The following is a 17,195-nucleotide window of genomic DNA, read 5'->3' as shown; positions in this document are numbered from 1 at the left end:
TTTGGTTAAAAAGTAAGAGGGGAAAATATGTTATGTTATCTGCATTTGGGGGATTTTTACCTATGAGACAGTAGTCTCTTCTCCTCCCCCATCCTGTTTCACTTTCCATGGTTTTGATTAACTGTGGTCTGAAAATATTAAATGGAAAATTCCAGAAGTAAACAGTCATAAGTTTTAAATTACTTGCCCTTCTGAGAAGTGTGATGAAATCTCCGTCCGTCCTGCCCTGGATGTGAATCATCCCTTCATCCAGCATATCCACACTCTAAACACTGTCTGCCCTGTAGCCAGTGAGTAGCCATCTTGGTTATCAGAGCGACTGTCACAGTATTGCAGTGTTTGTGTTCAAGTGACCTTTATTTTATTTAATAATGTCCCCAAAGCCATTCACATAACCTTTATTATATATAGTATATTGCTATAATTGTTCTATTATTAGTTACTATTGTTAATCTCTTACTGTGCCCAATTTATAAGTTAAACTTTATCATAGGTATGTATGTATAGGAAAAAACATAGTATATACACGGTTTGGTACTATCCGTGGTTTCAGGCATCTGCTGGGGATCTTGGAACATATCCCCCATAGGTAAGGTGGGGACTACCGTATTGAAAATGGGTACATTTTTTCCCCTGTATTTCCTACCCTTTCTTTTTCATCCTGTGACTCTGAAGATATTTTTAAATCCTTCATGTATAGCCTAATAGGGAAAGCGGTGAAACTTTCTTCTTGAAGTGTGTCATATGGGTTGAGCCTTACCTGTCTGGGATACTTAATCAGTACTTCCCAATCATTGTGGGGAGGCACACCTATAACATAGCAGGAGGAATACTGGGATTGGAATCTGAGGACCCAGGTTCATGTTGTGAATATTTTCTTTACCAACTGTGCAAGTGTGTTATAACATAACGTGTATTTTACATATGTGGGGTATTGTTGTCAGGGCATACTGATGCATTGTAAAGTACTCATTCATCCATGTGGCAAAAAGGTTTTCTCCATAGCTTTGTTTGATGACTCTTCCCAGAATCCTTTGGAGACTTTTTCCTATAGATCATAGAAGTTAAGACATGACTCTTGAAACTAGACTGATGTGGTGTTGAATCTTGGCTTAATGATTTCCTGTCTGATCTTGAGCTAGTTACTTAACTTCCCTAAGCCTCTGTCTTCTCATTTGTAAAATGGGGATAATGCCACTAACCTTATGAGGTTATTTTGGACGATAAAAAACATAATGCGAGTAAGGCACTTGCCAGAGTGTGTTTAATAAATGGTAGCTTTTATTTCTCTTTTAATGACATTCTTCTATTCTTCCCAGTTTCTCTCATCATCTAAGACAAATATATTTCATCCGTCTGTCGATAGGCTGGCTTTTACAAATGAATTTAGAAGCAGCATTCTAGATACTTTTATAACCAGTATGGAGGTGGGGGAAGATGGTAGTTGAATTTGAGCTTGCTCCAGAGGTCCAGACCTGAAAGTATAGATGAGTGAAACTTGATGATCCGGTACTTCATTTTTTCTTATGAGGAGATTTGTGTCTGATGAGCTTTTCGCCTTCTCTGATTTCTAAAGGGCTGGGAGGATGGAATGCTGGGCATGAGAAAAGGAGGGAAGCGGTTGCTTATCATCCCTCCGGCCTGTGCTGCTGGCTCTGAAGGGGTAATAGGATGGACTCAGTCAACGGACTCAATCCTGGTATTTGAGGTGGAGATTAGGCGGGTGAGTAAAATTGTGCTGTGTTGTGTTTGATGAGTCCTCTTTGCTAGTTAAGTGCAATGAATAAGTGTGTTTGAAAACCAGGTTCTAAAGATTTATTTTTAAAGTAGATATGATATAGTTGGAAAGAACAACAGCTTTGGAATCTAAAGATGAAGGTTTATGTCCTTCCTGGCTGTCTATTCAGAGTTTAGATAAGGTCGTGACTGAGCAAATCACTTCTCTACACTAACTTTTAAATTTTGTTCTTAAAATAGTGATTCCTACCCAATGCGCTTACCTTTTGACATAATAATTCCTTGGCTACAAATTTATCCTATCAGCATATTCACATAAGTATGTAAATATATCTATGTGTTGATAGGTATACATATATATATATATATATATCTATCTATATATATATATATATAGATAGATAGATATATATATATACATGTACGTAGATACATAGTTTCCTCCCTCTGCCACATTGTAACAGTAAAAAACTGGAAACAAGAAAGTGTCCATTATTAAGAGACTGGTTATGATTTTTTTCATAGAGTATACTTATATAGCTCTTAAAGAATACCCAAAATCTAGTATTAAGTGAAAGAAGGAAGTTGCAAAACAGGGTGTATAGTATGGTCTTGTGTGTGTGTACACATAGATATGTACACAAATATATTTATTTGTGTACATATAGATATGTACACAAGCTATGTACACAAATATATTTACACAGCCCTACATATGGACATATATGTCTATGTATATGTTATGTATATGTGCCCGTATATTCATAGATAATTTCTGGAAGCACTAAAAGGACTGATTCAAAGTGATTTTCTCTGGAGAATGGAAATGGAGTTCAACTTTTTCTTTTTTACAATCTACACTTTTGTACCATTTACAACTCTTTTTTTTAATTGGGAAATATTGGGGAACTGTGTGTTTTTCCAGGACCCATGAGCTCCATGTCAAGTCGTTTTTTTTCAATCTAGTTGTGGGGAGGTGCAGCTCAGCTCCAAGTCGAGTCATTGTTTTCAATCTAGTTGTGGAGGGTGCAGCTCAGCTCCATCCAGGTCAAGTTGTTGTTTTCAGTCTAGTTGTGAAGGAGGGCGCAGCTCACTGGCCCATGTGAGAATTGAACCGGTGACCTTGGTATTATGAGCACTGCGCTCTAAGCACTGAGCCAACTGGCCGCCCACCATTTACAATTTTTATCATGAATATGGATGATGTCTATGATAAAATGTGTAACAAATTGTGATTAATTAATGCTACCCTCCTCCCCTTCAGGAAAAAAAAGACCCTGTTTGCTTTACACTGATTTTTAGGTCCAAATGTGATAGTGTTTGTGACCATAAACTATAAAATACAACACAAATAACAAATATTATGGCCATCTTTACTGTGTCTATTATTCCTGATACAACGGAGAAAGGATATGCTTTTCTTCTCAGTGACTCTTTCCTAACTGGAAACCTTTGTCTACTGGGTCATTTCAGCCCTTTTTCACTGACATGCTTCCAGCTGCCTTTTTTTACAGCTGTTATATTCTCTCAGTTTTCCTTCGAGTTTGAAGAAATCATGGCAGGTAATAGATAACAAACCAATTTATATCCATCAAGACTAGCATTTTTGTAAAAGTAAGAAAAAAGGGGTTTTTTTGTGTGTGGTTTTTTTTTACCAATGATCAATTACAAATTGATATGCTTATTAAATTGACAGGGCAGATACAAAATGATTATGCGCAGTGTGACAAGAATGTTGAGAAAGATTTTACGTTACTTATAGTGTATAAAGTAGTTCGCCCTGGCTGGTGTGAAACTGAATGGTATATATCAGAAGTCTTAAAAATGAGCATACCTTTTATCCAACAGTTTAATTTCAGGGAGTTTATACTTTGGAAATATTTAAGATTATGTGCAAAGATACAGATAGAAAGCTATTCATAATATTGTTTGTAATAGGAAAAATTAGAAATAAACTGAATGTCCAACAGCTAGGGATTGGTGAAATATATTTTGTAATAGCATAGATATTTATGTCTTCTGTTCTCAAAATCCTTTGGAGATTTTTCTTTTTTTGAAGTAATAACAGTTAAGGGCATGACCCTTGAAATTAGACATGCTCTAGTAGTTAAAAAGTGATGTTATCGGTCAATAATTTCCATTTACATGGATATATGTAAATACATCAGAGAGTGAGCAAAGCAGATTACAAAACAGTATGGCCCCATTTTTGTAAAAAATACATACGTACACACACATAGATAATATAAATGTGAAATACTACATCCAAAATCCTTAGATGTTGTTGCTGTAGTTGGATTGCAGGTGATTCTTTTTTTTCTTATCTATATTTTCTGATTTGCTTACAGTGAACAGGTAGTGATTTGTGTAATGAAGAATAAGTAAAATGCAAGAAGGATGGAAGGGGAAGGGTGCCCTTTTTGGTGGCCTATATTCCACCTATGAGTTCTTTCCTTAGGTGAAGTTTGCCAGAGATTTTGGCTCTGATGGGCACAGTGTTAGTTCCCGGGATTCTGTGGCCCCTTCTCCCATACCTGGTGCTGACAGCCTCCCTGCTGATCCTGTTGTGTCACCACCCACGTCTGTGCCTTTCAAATCAGGGTAAGATACTGATGTTGTATCAGGCTCTTTTATTGTCCATGAAAATTATTCTTAAGAGGGGGGTTCAGAAATAGAGGTATAGTTGAAAACTACAAAAAAAAAAAAAAGAAGAAGAAAAGAAAAAAAAGTAAATAACCGGGAAAAAATGGGATGAAGGAAATGGGGAAATACATCAGATTTTTCTGATAAAGGATTAATATTCATAGTCTGTAAAAGCACTAACTCAGATATTTAAGAATACCTGCCAAACCCTGGAATAAATTTGGGCAAAGGCATAATCACAAAATATTTACCGAAGGAAAGAAATGTAGATAATAAGCATTTAGATAGAAAATGATTAATCTTCACTAGCTTTCAGAGATTATGCAAACTAAAGAGTTAAAATTCTGTTTTACAGCTATTAAATTGACAAACATTTTCAAAAACATTTTGTTTATCCAGTATAACCTGGACTCATGATTAGGGATTTTATTTTCATCTCTGGATATGTCTACTTGTTTTCAGGGAGCCGGCTCTTCGTGCCAAATCTAACTCCCTCAGTGAACAGCTTACGATAAATACAGTAAGTATACGAGTATGTCTCCCTCACCCCCAGTTTACTTTTGTTGCCTATTTCTAAGCTTCAGTAACTTCTAGTAGACTATTGGTCTCCAGCCTTTCTCTTTTCTGTTCTTTTTTTATAGTTCTTTTTTTCTGATTGAGGCAAAATTCACATAGCATAAAATTAATCATTTTTCTTTTGTTTTTACATTTAAATTTTATTTTTTGTTTTGAATAGGTAATTACATTCATATGGTATAGTTATCAAAACAATATAACAAGGTATACACTGAGAAGACTCACTCTCACTCCTGTCCCCATCTACCCCATTCCATCTTACCCCCATTGGTAATTGCTTTTATTAGTTTCTTATATATTCTTTCAATGTTTCTTTATGTAGACGCAAGCATATAGGAATGTATATTTTATTTCTGCCCCTTCTTCCACAAAAAATAGCATACTGTATATATTACCTACCTTGCTTTTTACATATTACAACATATAACAGTGTCTTTCCGTGTTAGTATATAGAAAGTTTTCTCAGTCTTATTTTGTCTCTAGATCACAATATTCCATTGTGTGGATATGATTATATAATTAATTAGTCCTCTCTTGATTGATCCAACTTTTTTGGATTATATGCCTCCATCAGTTAAGAAAAAAATGAGCACACATTCCCAGTCTATGTCTATTTACAAATTATATACATAAAGTACTGGCTACCACTGTAACCAGGCTTAATGTCTTGTTACTGTAGGTTAAAAAGAATTGAAAAATAGAGGTTATGATCATTTTTTTTTGTACTCAATGGATCACCTTGTGCCCCTCAGAGGTATGCACTCTCCACTCTGAAAGCTGGACTTTGAACCAGATAATGGATCCAGAGGCTTCTAGCACAGGGGCTAGTGTGTAGTCAGTGTGACTACACTGGGGTGTAGCGTGGAGTCAGTGCCAGCTCAGAGTTCAGTGAACCACAGTGTAGAACAAAGAGCTCCTGTTTCCTTCTCTCCCCAAATCTCTTCTGAATATCTACTGAATTGGTCCCAGCCTTTTGAGAGGCATTATCATCTAAAATACCTCCCTCTCTTAATCTGTACCTTAGTTTTTCATCTGTAAAATGAGAATAATTATGCCTGGTGGGAGACTTGAGTGAAATGAAGTAGTACATATGAAACCACTTTGTCCATTCCAAATATATTGGGAATTATTGTTACTACTATTAGTATATATGACCCATGTATGCTTCTAGGCAACCAAACTCATTTTCTAGAAGAAATGGTTTGAAATAGATATGGCACGGGTACTTGTTGGATATGATACAAGAGCTAAAGACAGAGCTGACTGAAATTAGTGAACCTTGATTACAGTGATTTTTATGATTTTCTCCTTATTTTAGAATCCAGATACAGTCAAGGCCAAGTTGATCTCTCGGATGGCTAAAATGGGCCAGCCTATGCTGCCCATCCTTCCACCACAGCTGGATTCCAATGACTCGGAAATCGAAGTATGTTCCCTTGGCTGTATTAGAATGAATACTGCAGATGTTGCTGTCTTCTGTTCCTTTGGTTTGAATTATTGCTTTTTCTGTCTCTAACCCAGAATCATTATTTAGAGAGCTTATATTCAAAACAATACAGGTTGGTATTAGTACATGTATTTCTTTTTTCCTTTTTTAAGATTTTATTAGAGAAGGGGAACAGGACTTTATTGGGGAACAGTGTGTACTTCCAGGCCTTTTTTCCAAGTCAAGTTGTTGTCCTTTCAGTCTTAGTTGTGGAGGGCGCAGCTCAGCTCCAGGTCCAGTTGCCGTTTCTAGTCACAGGGGGCACAGCCCACCATTCCTTGTGGGAGTCGAACCAGCAACCTTGTGGTTAAGAGGACGCACTTCAACCAACTGAGCCATCTGGGAGCTCAGTGGCAGCTCAGCTCAAGGTGCCGTGTTAAATTTTAGTTGCAGGGGGCGCTGCCCACCATCCCTTGCGGGAGTCGAGGAATTGAACTGGCAACCTTGTGGTTGAGAGGATGCACTTCAACCAACTGAGCCATTGGCGAGGCAGCTCAGTTCAAGGTGCCGTGTTCAATCTTAGTTGCAGGGGCGGAACCCACCATCCCTTGCGGGACTCGAGGAGTTGAACCAGCAACTTTGTGGTTGAGAGCCCACTGGCTCATGTGGGAATCGAACCGGCAGCCTTCGGAGTTAGGAGCGTGGCGCTCTAACCGCCTGAGCCACCGGGCCAGCCCAGTACATGTATTTCTACTGTGATTAACACTTCCTCTGAGACATGGAAGCAATTTCATACCTCTACCACAAGAACTGGGCAGTTTTAAGTAGGTAGTTTAGCCTTCTACTGGAAGAAACTCTGTTGTCAGTAAAAATTCTTTAGGCAGCCTGATGCCCAACCCATAAAGATGCTTAGCTCCTATGGATTGAATGTTTAGGTCCTCTTGGGAAATGTTGGTCTTCCCACTGATGTTACCTGTTACTAAAGATCACACTGTTGTGTTACTTGGCATTGTATGTAGTGTGATTTTTTTTGAAGGTCTAAGAACTTCATTACAATTGAATCACTTTTTCTTTTTTTTGCTTTTGACTTTATGCTTTCCCACTTTCAAATACAAACATCATGTATTATTAAGAAATGTTTATTTTATATTTAGATCTAAAATTTTTATCCATCTGGAATGTGATGTGTGATAATGAAATAACATTTCTAACTTAATTCTTTTCTATTGATTAGTTCTTATTGAATCAAACCATCCTTTCTCAATTGAATTGAAATGCTTAATAGAGATTGATTTTTAGGACTCTTTCACTTTGATGTAAAACAAAGCAAAGGTCATATTCCTAAGAAAATCTTTCTGGAATAAGCTTCATTTTCACAATTTTGTATTATTTATTTTTGGAAAAGCTCTAAGTAGATTTAAAATTTAAAGGAGGATAGGATTTCTGTGGCCTGTTGTTATAAGATTTTTACCTGTTGTCTGGAAATGAAATTTGGATAATCTTATTAAAAATTTTAAGTGCTACTTATTCTTTATTATAAAGAAAGAAGAAACGTATTTAACAAAAGGCCGTTCTTTTTTATGTATTGCTTAGTAACCTGATTTTTTTTAATTGATGTCATATCAAAACATTTGTGTTACTATGAATAGTATAAATACTGTAAATAAGTAAAGCAAAGCATTTTTCTCTTGAAAGGCAACCCAGTGCTCTGTAATTTCTTTCACTCTATTTTTATACTTTTAGGTTAATTTAGAGCTGTAGCGATGTAAAACTGGGGTGCTTTTCCAGAAATGCATAATACATTTCTGAGAATATCAGGCACAATAGGAAGTTCCAAAGTGAAAGAATGTTAAAGAGATTTTAACCCTTGAACCGTAATGCATAGCAGATCACAGTGACTGTATGTTGTGCCTCAGGTTTTTCTTTTCCTTCCAAACATAAGGAAGATGTTAGTAAGATAACTTTGTTTAGAGTTACAGGAGGGACCAACATTGCTTTGATTTTCATGAAAAGAAAGAATGGGTGAGAAAAACACTGTAAAACTATATTATCCCAAAATAATGATAATGAGTTACAGAGAATCCTACTCTTGTCTGATTTTCATTGAGTACCTTGAGGTCTGTGGAGATTATTTGGCATAAAAGAAGAGGCTGGATTATTCCCTGGGTTTCCTTGCAAGAGACCCCTCTTCTGTGGGAATAGACTAGGTCACTCTTAAGGTAACTTCTGGTTTGGTAAATGATACATTCTAGAGAGCAGCCACTTTAGCCGCTTCAGAGAACAAAACATCAACCACTTAGAATGTGTGAGGAAATTATATTTAATTATTTGATATGATTTATAGAGAGGGAGAAGGGATCTTACTGTATTGCATAATAGAATGCTTTGTCCCCACAGCCCGTGCCCTAAACTCTTGCCTTCCTGCTTGCTGTTCCTTCCTCTTCTTTGCCTCGAAATCCTGTGTTGTAAGCAGGTTTAGGGTGGACAGTCAGCCTTAGTCTTCAATTAAGGACCCATACATAGTAACCAAAATGCCTGTGCCTGTTTCAGGAATTGAGTGCTCTTCAAGGAGCCGGCCATCCCGTGGCGACTCCATCAATCCAGCCCTCTTTTCAGCCAGCCCATCCAGTGCTACCACAGATGACCTCACAAGGTAAGGAAGCGCTCTGAGGCTCCGTGGCCTTGAATTGAGTCAGCACCAAAGTTACCATCACTGTTCCTTATGTTGGTAGGCTGCATCGTTTCAGTACTGAGAACTGGACTAGAGTGTAGAACTTACCAGTTCGGCCCTGGGTAGGGCCTTTTCAGACCTGTAGATGAGTTTGCTGTGTCCTCCAATGCGTGGCCTTGTCAGTTTTGGAAGTCTACACTCAGCTAATGTGATATCTCCCTCTGTGTAATTCTGTACTTCCTGTCAGCTGATGGGATTGTCAGTCTGAGTAATAAGCACCTAAGAACACTCACTTTCCTTCAGCCCCCTGCTGAGACTTCAGTAGAGTTGATTTTAGGAGATTATGTGAGGAGAGGGATCAAGTCTAAAGCCGCAGTGTGTAAGGTGCTAGTCCAGATTGGTACCTAGAAGCGAAGGCAGGTAATGGTGAAAACTTCTCGCTTTATCTTAGCACCTCAGCCGTCTGTCTCTGGGCTCCAAGCACCCCCTGCTGCCTCAATGCAAGTTGCATCTCTTGAGTCCCACTCAGCTGTATCTGGAAATGGCCAGTCCTTTCAGGTAACAACATTTTAAAATTATCAGTTATAGCTATAACTTATTATGGTTCTAGTCAGTCTCTTTTCTTCCTGCACAATTTGTACAGTAACAGCTCTCCATAATCAGAGATTATAATTTTTCTCCTTCCTAAACCACCACTTTTTTATCTCTAAACCAGTCAAAGGATTACCTACCGTATGGGTTGTTGTAAAGATTAAAATGCAAGAATAAGCAAAGCACCTGGAACAAGGCCTGGCACCTAGTCAAGGCACAATCCAGGTTTGTTTCCTTTTTTCCCACACCTGTCTAGTTGATGGGGATATATTTATGTCTTCTGTGTTCTTTTCTGTCATATAGCTGATAGGTTAAGATTCTGCAGTATACTCAGTACAGTGGTCATAGGTAGAGCGTGGAGGCTGCGTAGAAAATACAGCTGTTTTTGTACCGAGCGATCCCTTAGGGGCGGCTGGTTAGCTCAGATGGTTAGAGCACGGTGCTAATAACACCAGGGTTGCCTGTTCGATCCCCACATGGGCTGCTGTGAGCTGTGCCCTCCTTAAAAACAAAAAAATAAAAGCGATCCCTTAAAGTAGGTTTTTTCAGGTTTTACAAAAGGCAGTGGTAGCAGCTTCTCTGGCTTTGCTAACTGTTTGCCAGCATAGTGGACTCTTTCTTCTGCCTCAGTATATTTGATGGATAAGATATACTCCCAATGATAATGGGCCTCACTGCTTTGGAGGAGTGGGAGTGATGGTTGGTGTCACATTAGGACGGGGTGTATCAGAATTTAACAATGTCCTACTTGTCCTCTCTCCACTCCCTGATGGACAATTACTATCCTATCGATGAAGATTTTCTTTTTAAATATAATGATTGGGTACTTACATCTATTCCTGAAAATGAGCTGGATTTCCTTAATTCAAGGAAGAATAACCATCATCATTAAAATGATAGCTGCGGTTTATTGAGCATTTAATGTGCCAGGCACTTAACTTACCAGGTTTTAGGAACTTAACCTGTGTATCACTTCACTTAGTCCGCACAACAACCTTAAGAAATGGTATTATTATTGTTTTATAGTTGAGGTGACTGAGGCTCAGAGGAAAATGAGATCTCTTGGTTACACAGATAAGCATTTAAATCTAGCAGGGAAGAGGCACCCTTTGGACACTGGTGGATTTAGTTTGACATCTCAGTGAACACCGCTCCTTTTACCTCAGTGGAAACTTTTCTTAGTTTTAACATTTCTGAGACCATCAATAAGACCAATGGTTGGGGAATGAATTCCTATTTAATTAAATCATATCACCAAAGGACTGGGAAATAATCTGAGACACCCTTCCCTCACTTTCTGGGTAGGACTTAAGTGACCGGGTACCACCGGGCTGCATAGCTAACACTCCTGCTGCAGTTCTTACCTAATACCAAACTCTGATTTCATTCATCTCCAGCTTCAGTAAGTTTGAGCCTCCTCTCAGCTTATCCAATTTATTCCACCAAAGACAAATTAAGCGGAAAAGAGAGACATGAATGTTTTTTAAACCGGCTATAACTTGGCATTTTCTCAGCCCTATGCAGGTGTGCCAGCCTACGCTTATCCCCAGGCATCAACCCAGCTGCAGCCTGTTCGCCCCTTGTACCCAGCACCGCTCTCACACTCTCCCCATTTTCAAGGTAGGGAGTGATCCCCTCAGTTTCTCGTCTTTTGCTCTTCCTGTGCTGTTCTTCCTCCCACCCCTTTTCCATGTTCACTCCAATAGATCTCTGCCCTTTTGTTATTCTTTCTTTAAACAGCTTTGTTGAGGTATCATTTACACACTGTACAATTCACTCATTTTAAGTGTATAATTTAATGTTTTTTTAATAAGTTTACAGAGTTGTGCAATCATCACCACAGTCCAATTTTAGAATATGTCCATCACCTCCCCCAAAACCCTCATCCCACTTTGTGGATTTTGTTTCTTGCATTTTTTTCCTGGCCGCCTTTTTTAATTCCTCTGTCAGAGTGATTCTGTAGAGTTTATAGAAAATACTAAGACATTGGAGGAAATTGGGATAAAGCATGATGACTGTGGATGTTCAATATGTCAGAGCTACTTCGTTAAAATTTTTCAATGATGGAAATAATATACTTTCATTAAAAAGTCAACACAAAAGGGTGTAAAGTGAAAAGTACTGTCCTTCATTATTAAAACCTCCTGACTATAGGAAACTGTTATTAACAGTTACTTGGGTAACTTTTCAGATCTCTTGTATGCATGTGCAAGAGGTTATCTTCTGTAGAAAACAAAACAAAATAAAATGCAGGCAGCTGGGATGGCGTCCTGCCTTATTCTGCAGCCTGTCTTTTGCATAGTAATCACCTTTGGTCTTAGGACACTGGTAGGAAGAAGCAAGTACATCCTCCAACATAATTTATGGTCCTGGGGTGGTAAGGGTTTCCTGGATGGAACCTCTGTCTGGATGTCCTGCCCCTTCTCCATCTAGGAAACCATCAAGTCTGTCATCTCCTCTGTGTAGCCTCCCCTGATTGCTGCCATCCCTCCCTCCTCTCTTCCCAGAGACATAATTGGGTATATGTGTCACCAAAGAGTTAATCTTGCTTTTCTCTCTGCTCCTTTTGTACCTGGTACATGGTCCACTTTTTGCATTTAAAACACTCTGTTGTAATAATCTATTTACATGTGAGTCTCCCCTCACCAGACTGTGACCTCACCAAGGATAGGAACCATATTTTATTTATTGCTGTATCTCTGGTACCTGGTACAATGCCTGGCATGCAGTTAGACGACTGGAGAAGAATTGTGAGCTGCTAGTGCTGTGGCAGACCCAAGTGGGCACTTGTGTGCCCTGGGACCAGTCTGTACTCCCGATGCAGTTTGCAGGAGTGTAACTTGGTTCCTGTTAGCTCTGAAGCCCTCTGCCTCTGTCTGCTCTACACCGTCTCCTAACAGTGTGAATTATGCACAGTATTTGCTAGTACTTGGAAATGTGAATTTCTTTCTTTCCGCTGCTGAAGGAGCTGTTGGTTTTCCTCATGCAGTATTCTCTGCTCCAGTTTCCTAAGTTTCTTTTTGGATTATTTCTGTTTAGGATCAGGTGACATGGCTTCGTTTCTCATGAGTGAAGCCCGACAACATAACACGGAAATTCGAATGGCCGTCAGCAAGGTGGCTGATAAAATGGATCATCTCATGACTAAGGTAACCGAGTTGGGGTGGGAGCTATGTTGAAAATGGGGTACAAGCAGGGGATATAAACAGGGAGCAACCAGAGCTACAGGTAAACTCTCACTTGGTTTCCTGTATTTATTGTAGTTAGTAGTTATTTCCCTAGAAGGATAGTTTTTATTTTGGGATCCAGTTAGCAGAAGAAAACTCTAGCTTACATTAGAGATTGTCTCAAAAACTCATTAACCCCCTCAAAAAAAGTGGTCCTACCTTGGGTACATTACAGTTCTCCGTTTAAAAGTTTCTCACCAAGTCTCCCTGCCATCCCTTTTGCAGGTTGAAGAGTTACAGAAGCATAGTGCCAGCAATTCCGGGCTCATTCCTAGCCTGTCGGTTACTATGGAAACAAGCATGATTATGAGCAACATCCAGCGAATTATTCAGGTGAAGAGTGACTGAAAACAGAACGCTCCACCTGGGGGTCTTACTCCAGTTTCTCTAGATGTATTTACCCTTTAAAACTTCCACTCCAGAAATCGAGAGCATGTGATAAATGCTATACTGAGTTGGGAAAATCTGGAAAATCCATTATAGCTTCATTTGGTCCAAGTGATTTATCACCACATAGCAGGAGGAAACAGTTCTTTTTGACCACATTTCAGAATTTCGCTTCATTTTATAGTCATTTATGTGGTGAATCTATTGGGCATAGTGATTTGTGTTCATCGGGTATAATTTGACAATGTTGTTTTAAGTGTTATATCTATATAGACATAATTTTTAGTTTTTTGTCTCAAAATACATAATAATGTATATGTGACAGTTCAGGTTGATTCCCTTTTATCTAGCACTTTTCTCTTGAAAACTTAAGTTACATATCATAGATTTTTGAATTTAGGAAAATGAAAGATTGAAGCAAGAGATCCTTGAAAAGAGCAGTCGGATAGAAGAGCAGAATGACAAGATTAGTGAACTAATTGAACGAAATCAGAGGTAATGACAGGTACGGGGCACTGGCTTGGTTGGACAAAAGGGTTTAATTTGTAAATGCCCAAGTTAAATAAATATGTTTGTTTAGGGCAGTTTATCTGTGTTTTTGCCATTTCTGTTTCCTGCCTGTCATGTGAAATATTGCTTGTTTTCTGAGAAGCATTTTAGTAGAAAGAGCTCAGTAGACCTGTGTTTGAATCCTGGCTCTACTCGGTTGTTACCTACCGTATTTCCCCGAAAATGAGACCTAGCTGGACAATCAGCTCTAATGCGTCTTTTGGAGCAAAAATTAATATAAGACCATGTGATGTGATGTGGGGTGGGGTGGGGTGGGGAGTGGGTGTGGTATGGTGATGTGAAAGACCTGGTCTTATGTTATAGTAAAATAAGACCGGGTCTTATATTAATTTTTGCTCCAAAAGATGCATTAGAGCTGATTGTCCGGCTAGGTCTTATTTTTGGGGAGACACGGTAGCTTTGGGCACTTTGTTTATTCTTGCTGGCCCTAGTTTCCTCATCTATGAAAGTAGTGTTAATACTTAGAAAACTGGTATCAGCTCTTCTTTTCTTCTTTGTAGGCTGACTAATCAGCCAGAACTTCACTGATTTCCATATTGAACTCAAGCATTTTGTAATTTTGCTAGACCCTCTGAAGATTTGGGGGGCATGTTCAGGGGTACATGTCATAGCATAGTAGTAGCATTTCACTTAAAAAATCGTTCTCCCATATTTCTCTTCTCTAGTGTATCTTGTCTCTCACGTGAAAGGACGCAGGAAGTGGCCTTCTTTTCTTCCCTCCTTGCAACCTTCTTACTCCAGTCTCTTTTCCCTTTCATTCCCCCTCACTACACACCCTTCCCCTTAGAAGTCATTTCCTTTTCGTCATGCAAATTCGGAGCAATCACCTCTAGTCCAGGTTCCTGCCTCCAGTCTTGGTTATTGCAGATCTAAGGGAAACAAAGTACTTTCGGATTGTTTTTCATGGAGGTTATAGAGCAATGTTGTGAGGACTGAATGTGCACTGGGTTGCACTGGTACATTTGGTGCTTGATAAATGTCTTTTTCCCTATTTATTTCATAGGTATGTTGAGCAAAGTAACCTGATGATGGAGAAGAGGAACAACTCACTTCAAACAGCCACAGAAAACACACAGGCAAGAGTATTGCATGCTGAGCAAGAGAAGGTAAAGTAATTGGGGAGAGAAAAGCCCAAGTCAGGATGTGTAAGAGCTAAGGACTGGTCCTGTGTATGTACTTCCCAGTCTGCTTTTCAGCAGAATTTTTGCCATCATTGGGAAGAGAACTAGAAATCTTCCAACAGATTTCAGTATATCCATCATCCAGATTTCAGTATATCCATCATCCAGATTGCTGTTTTGTAATATGCCTTGCAATAAGTTGACTCAAAAATAATCACTGGTCTTAGTAATTTAAGGTAAGAATTACACAGCTTATTAGAAACTAAATTTTTTCTGTTGACAAAATCAACAGAAAATGCCTATTATGCCATGTAACAAATGTTTTTGGTGAAATTTAAGATTGTTTCGTTTGCTTCCTCTTCTGTGTTTAGTGTGCTCCAGAGCATTTATAGCACTGATGTTTGACTTTAGTTAGGTCAGAATTAGGAATTTGAAACTGTTCCTGGAGTAGCTACAAGGAAGACTCCAGTGGGTCTTGTGTTGGGATCGACTGATTCTGAAGCCCATCGTCCCATCCTTGCTTCAGTGACACTGTTTATCCAGAATGGATTCTTTTTTGTTTGGGCAGCTGGGAGACCTCAACCCTTTCTTCTGCTATTTTCTCAGAGGTTTAAGAAGTAGTTTAGATTTTATATTTGAATGTTTCTTAAAAACACGAACATTTGAATGGAATGAACTTTATCATTTGTGGCCTTTACTCACTTTCTCACATTCTGATAATGATGAGGATTCCTTACTTATGTCTCATGCTACCACTTCTTTGTGTTCTCTTAGCGATAGCATTGTGGAGAAATGTCTTTGACCCTTTATCCTCAGATAAGCAGTGCCTTGCCCTGCATAGCCCTGTCCAGTCCTGACCCTGATTCTTTCCCATTGCTACTTTTCACCCTCCCTTGTATGTTGTGGCCAACTCCTAATGCCTGGACAGATCAAGTTCATAGCCTGTGACATTGATATCATTAAACAGTGCTAGAGTCACTTTTTACTATGTCTCCTTCCTCAACGTTTATTTTCTCTCTTTCCTTTACTCTTTCTTTTTTTTAGTCCTTAGGCCTCACAAGAGACACCCAGATAAATTGTTTGGTCTCACAATTCAGGTGTAAAATGATTGCTGTAATTTTTTCTAGCTCAGTGGTTCCCAGACTTTATTTACAAAAACAGATAGCAGGTCAGTCTGGCCTAGAGGTCATAGTTTGCCAACACCTGAATTAGCTTATTAATCCACTCAAATGTTTCATATTGATAAACCCCAAAAATGTCTGGCACAGTGTATCCATCCTGGTAGATACTCTATTTATAATAACAAAACCAGTAATAGCAGCTAATATCTGTCAAATACCTACTAGTTTCTAGGCACCACACTTTACACAGATCTGTTTGAGGGCATCTCCTCAGCCAGCTGTCAACTGTTCTTGATGTGTCAGGTACCAAACACCATATGCTTCACTTGGTCACCTTTTTTTCAGTGAAACTTTTCAAGCTTTGAGTCTCCCCTGTTTTTCTTTTGTTCCACTTCTTTCTTATTTAACAGTCTTCCCTATGATATCTCCCTTCTTAAAGGGAGATAATCAAGGTCCTTTCATCCCTGGAGACAGTGCCTTCAGACAGCTCTGAACGTTAACAGTTACATGCTCAGTGATTATTTGGTAAACTAAATTAATTATTTTTCTCTAGGACAGTATTAATATAGCCAAATAAAACCATGGAATAATGGTAACACTGAAAGAACTATGAGAGGTCCTCTCATTAACCTTCTCATTTTACAAGAGCAGACTGAAGCCCAAGGAGAGTAAAAGACTTGCCCAGCGTCTCATTTCCAGTCAGCTCTGTTCTCTTTCCTTTGCCAAATTGCCATTTCTCTTTGTACCATTTTCCTCCTTCTATAACTTGAATGTTTTTTTCATTTGTTTTTCTGAAATCTTGGTTCTTCCTGTCATTGCTTTCTTTTCCCAGCTCTCCATGTCAACAGCAGAATTTGATTCAGGGTTTGTAACCAGGGAGCCATCCCATCCACTATATAGGTTTTTGATGTTTTCCTTTCTCACTTGATATTGCAAACCCTTACTTAAAAAAAAAAATAAAACTTTAATTATATACACACATATATACATACATACATATGTGTATTCACACATACTTTTCTCTGATAACAAAAGTTGCATCTGTTCATTCTAGAAAATTTTGAAAATACTGATAAGCCAGCATAAAATAGGACTCACCCATAGTCTTCCCACTCAAAGATAACC

General features: G+C 38.6%; 1 protein-coding gene across 8 annotated transcripts in view; it reads left to right on the top strand.

Annotated features, from left to right (window-relative positions):
• Positions 1 to 17,195, top strand: part of FKBP15 (FKBP prolyl isomerase family member 15) — a 51,159-nt gene that overhangs the window by 20,731 nt on the left and 13,233 nt on the right. For 6 of the 8 annotated variants that reach the window (XM_081067192.1, XM_081067196.1, XM_081067194.1 and 3 more), the window contains exons 9-19: positions 1,577 to 1,723; positions 4,196 to 4,338; positions 4,843 to 4,900; positions 6,275 to 6,382; positions 8,933 to 9,035; positions 9,505 to 9,611; positions 11,159 to 11,264; positions 12,684 to 12,793; positions 13,097 to 13,204; positions 13,659 to 13,753; positions 14,832 to 14,934. In XM_081067192.1, the coding sequence (XP_080923318.1) occupies positions 1,577 to 1,723; positions 4,196 to 4,338; positions 4,843 to 4,900; positions 6,275 to 6,382; positions 8,933 to 9,035; positions 9,505 to 9,611; positions 11,159 to 11,264; positions 12,684 to 12,793; positions 13,097 to 13,204; positions 13,659 to 13,753; positions 14,832 to 14,934 (1,188 nt within the window). The remainder of the gene's footprint in view (positions 1 to 1,576; positions 1,724 to 4,195; positions 4,339 to 4,842; positions 4,901 to 6,274; positions 6,383 to 8,932; positions 9,036 to 9,504; positions 9,612 to 11,158; positions 11,265 to 12,683; positions 12,794 to 13,096; positions 13,205 to 13,658; positions 13,754 to 14,831; positions 14,935 to 17,195) is intronic. The other 2 variants (XM_081067193.1, XM_081067190.1) reach the window with 1 other exon arrangement.

Source organism: Rhinolophus hipposideros (assembly GCF_964194185.1).
Source record: "Rhinolophus hipposideros genome assembly, chromosome: 11".
Lineage (NCBI taxonomy): Eukaryota > Metazoa > Chordata > Mammalia > Chiroptera > Rhinolophidae > Rhinolophus > Rhinolophus hipposideros.
The sequence above is the reverse complement of the archived record's forward strand: the minus strand, read 5'-3'. Positions and strand labels throughout refer to the sequence as shown.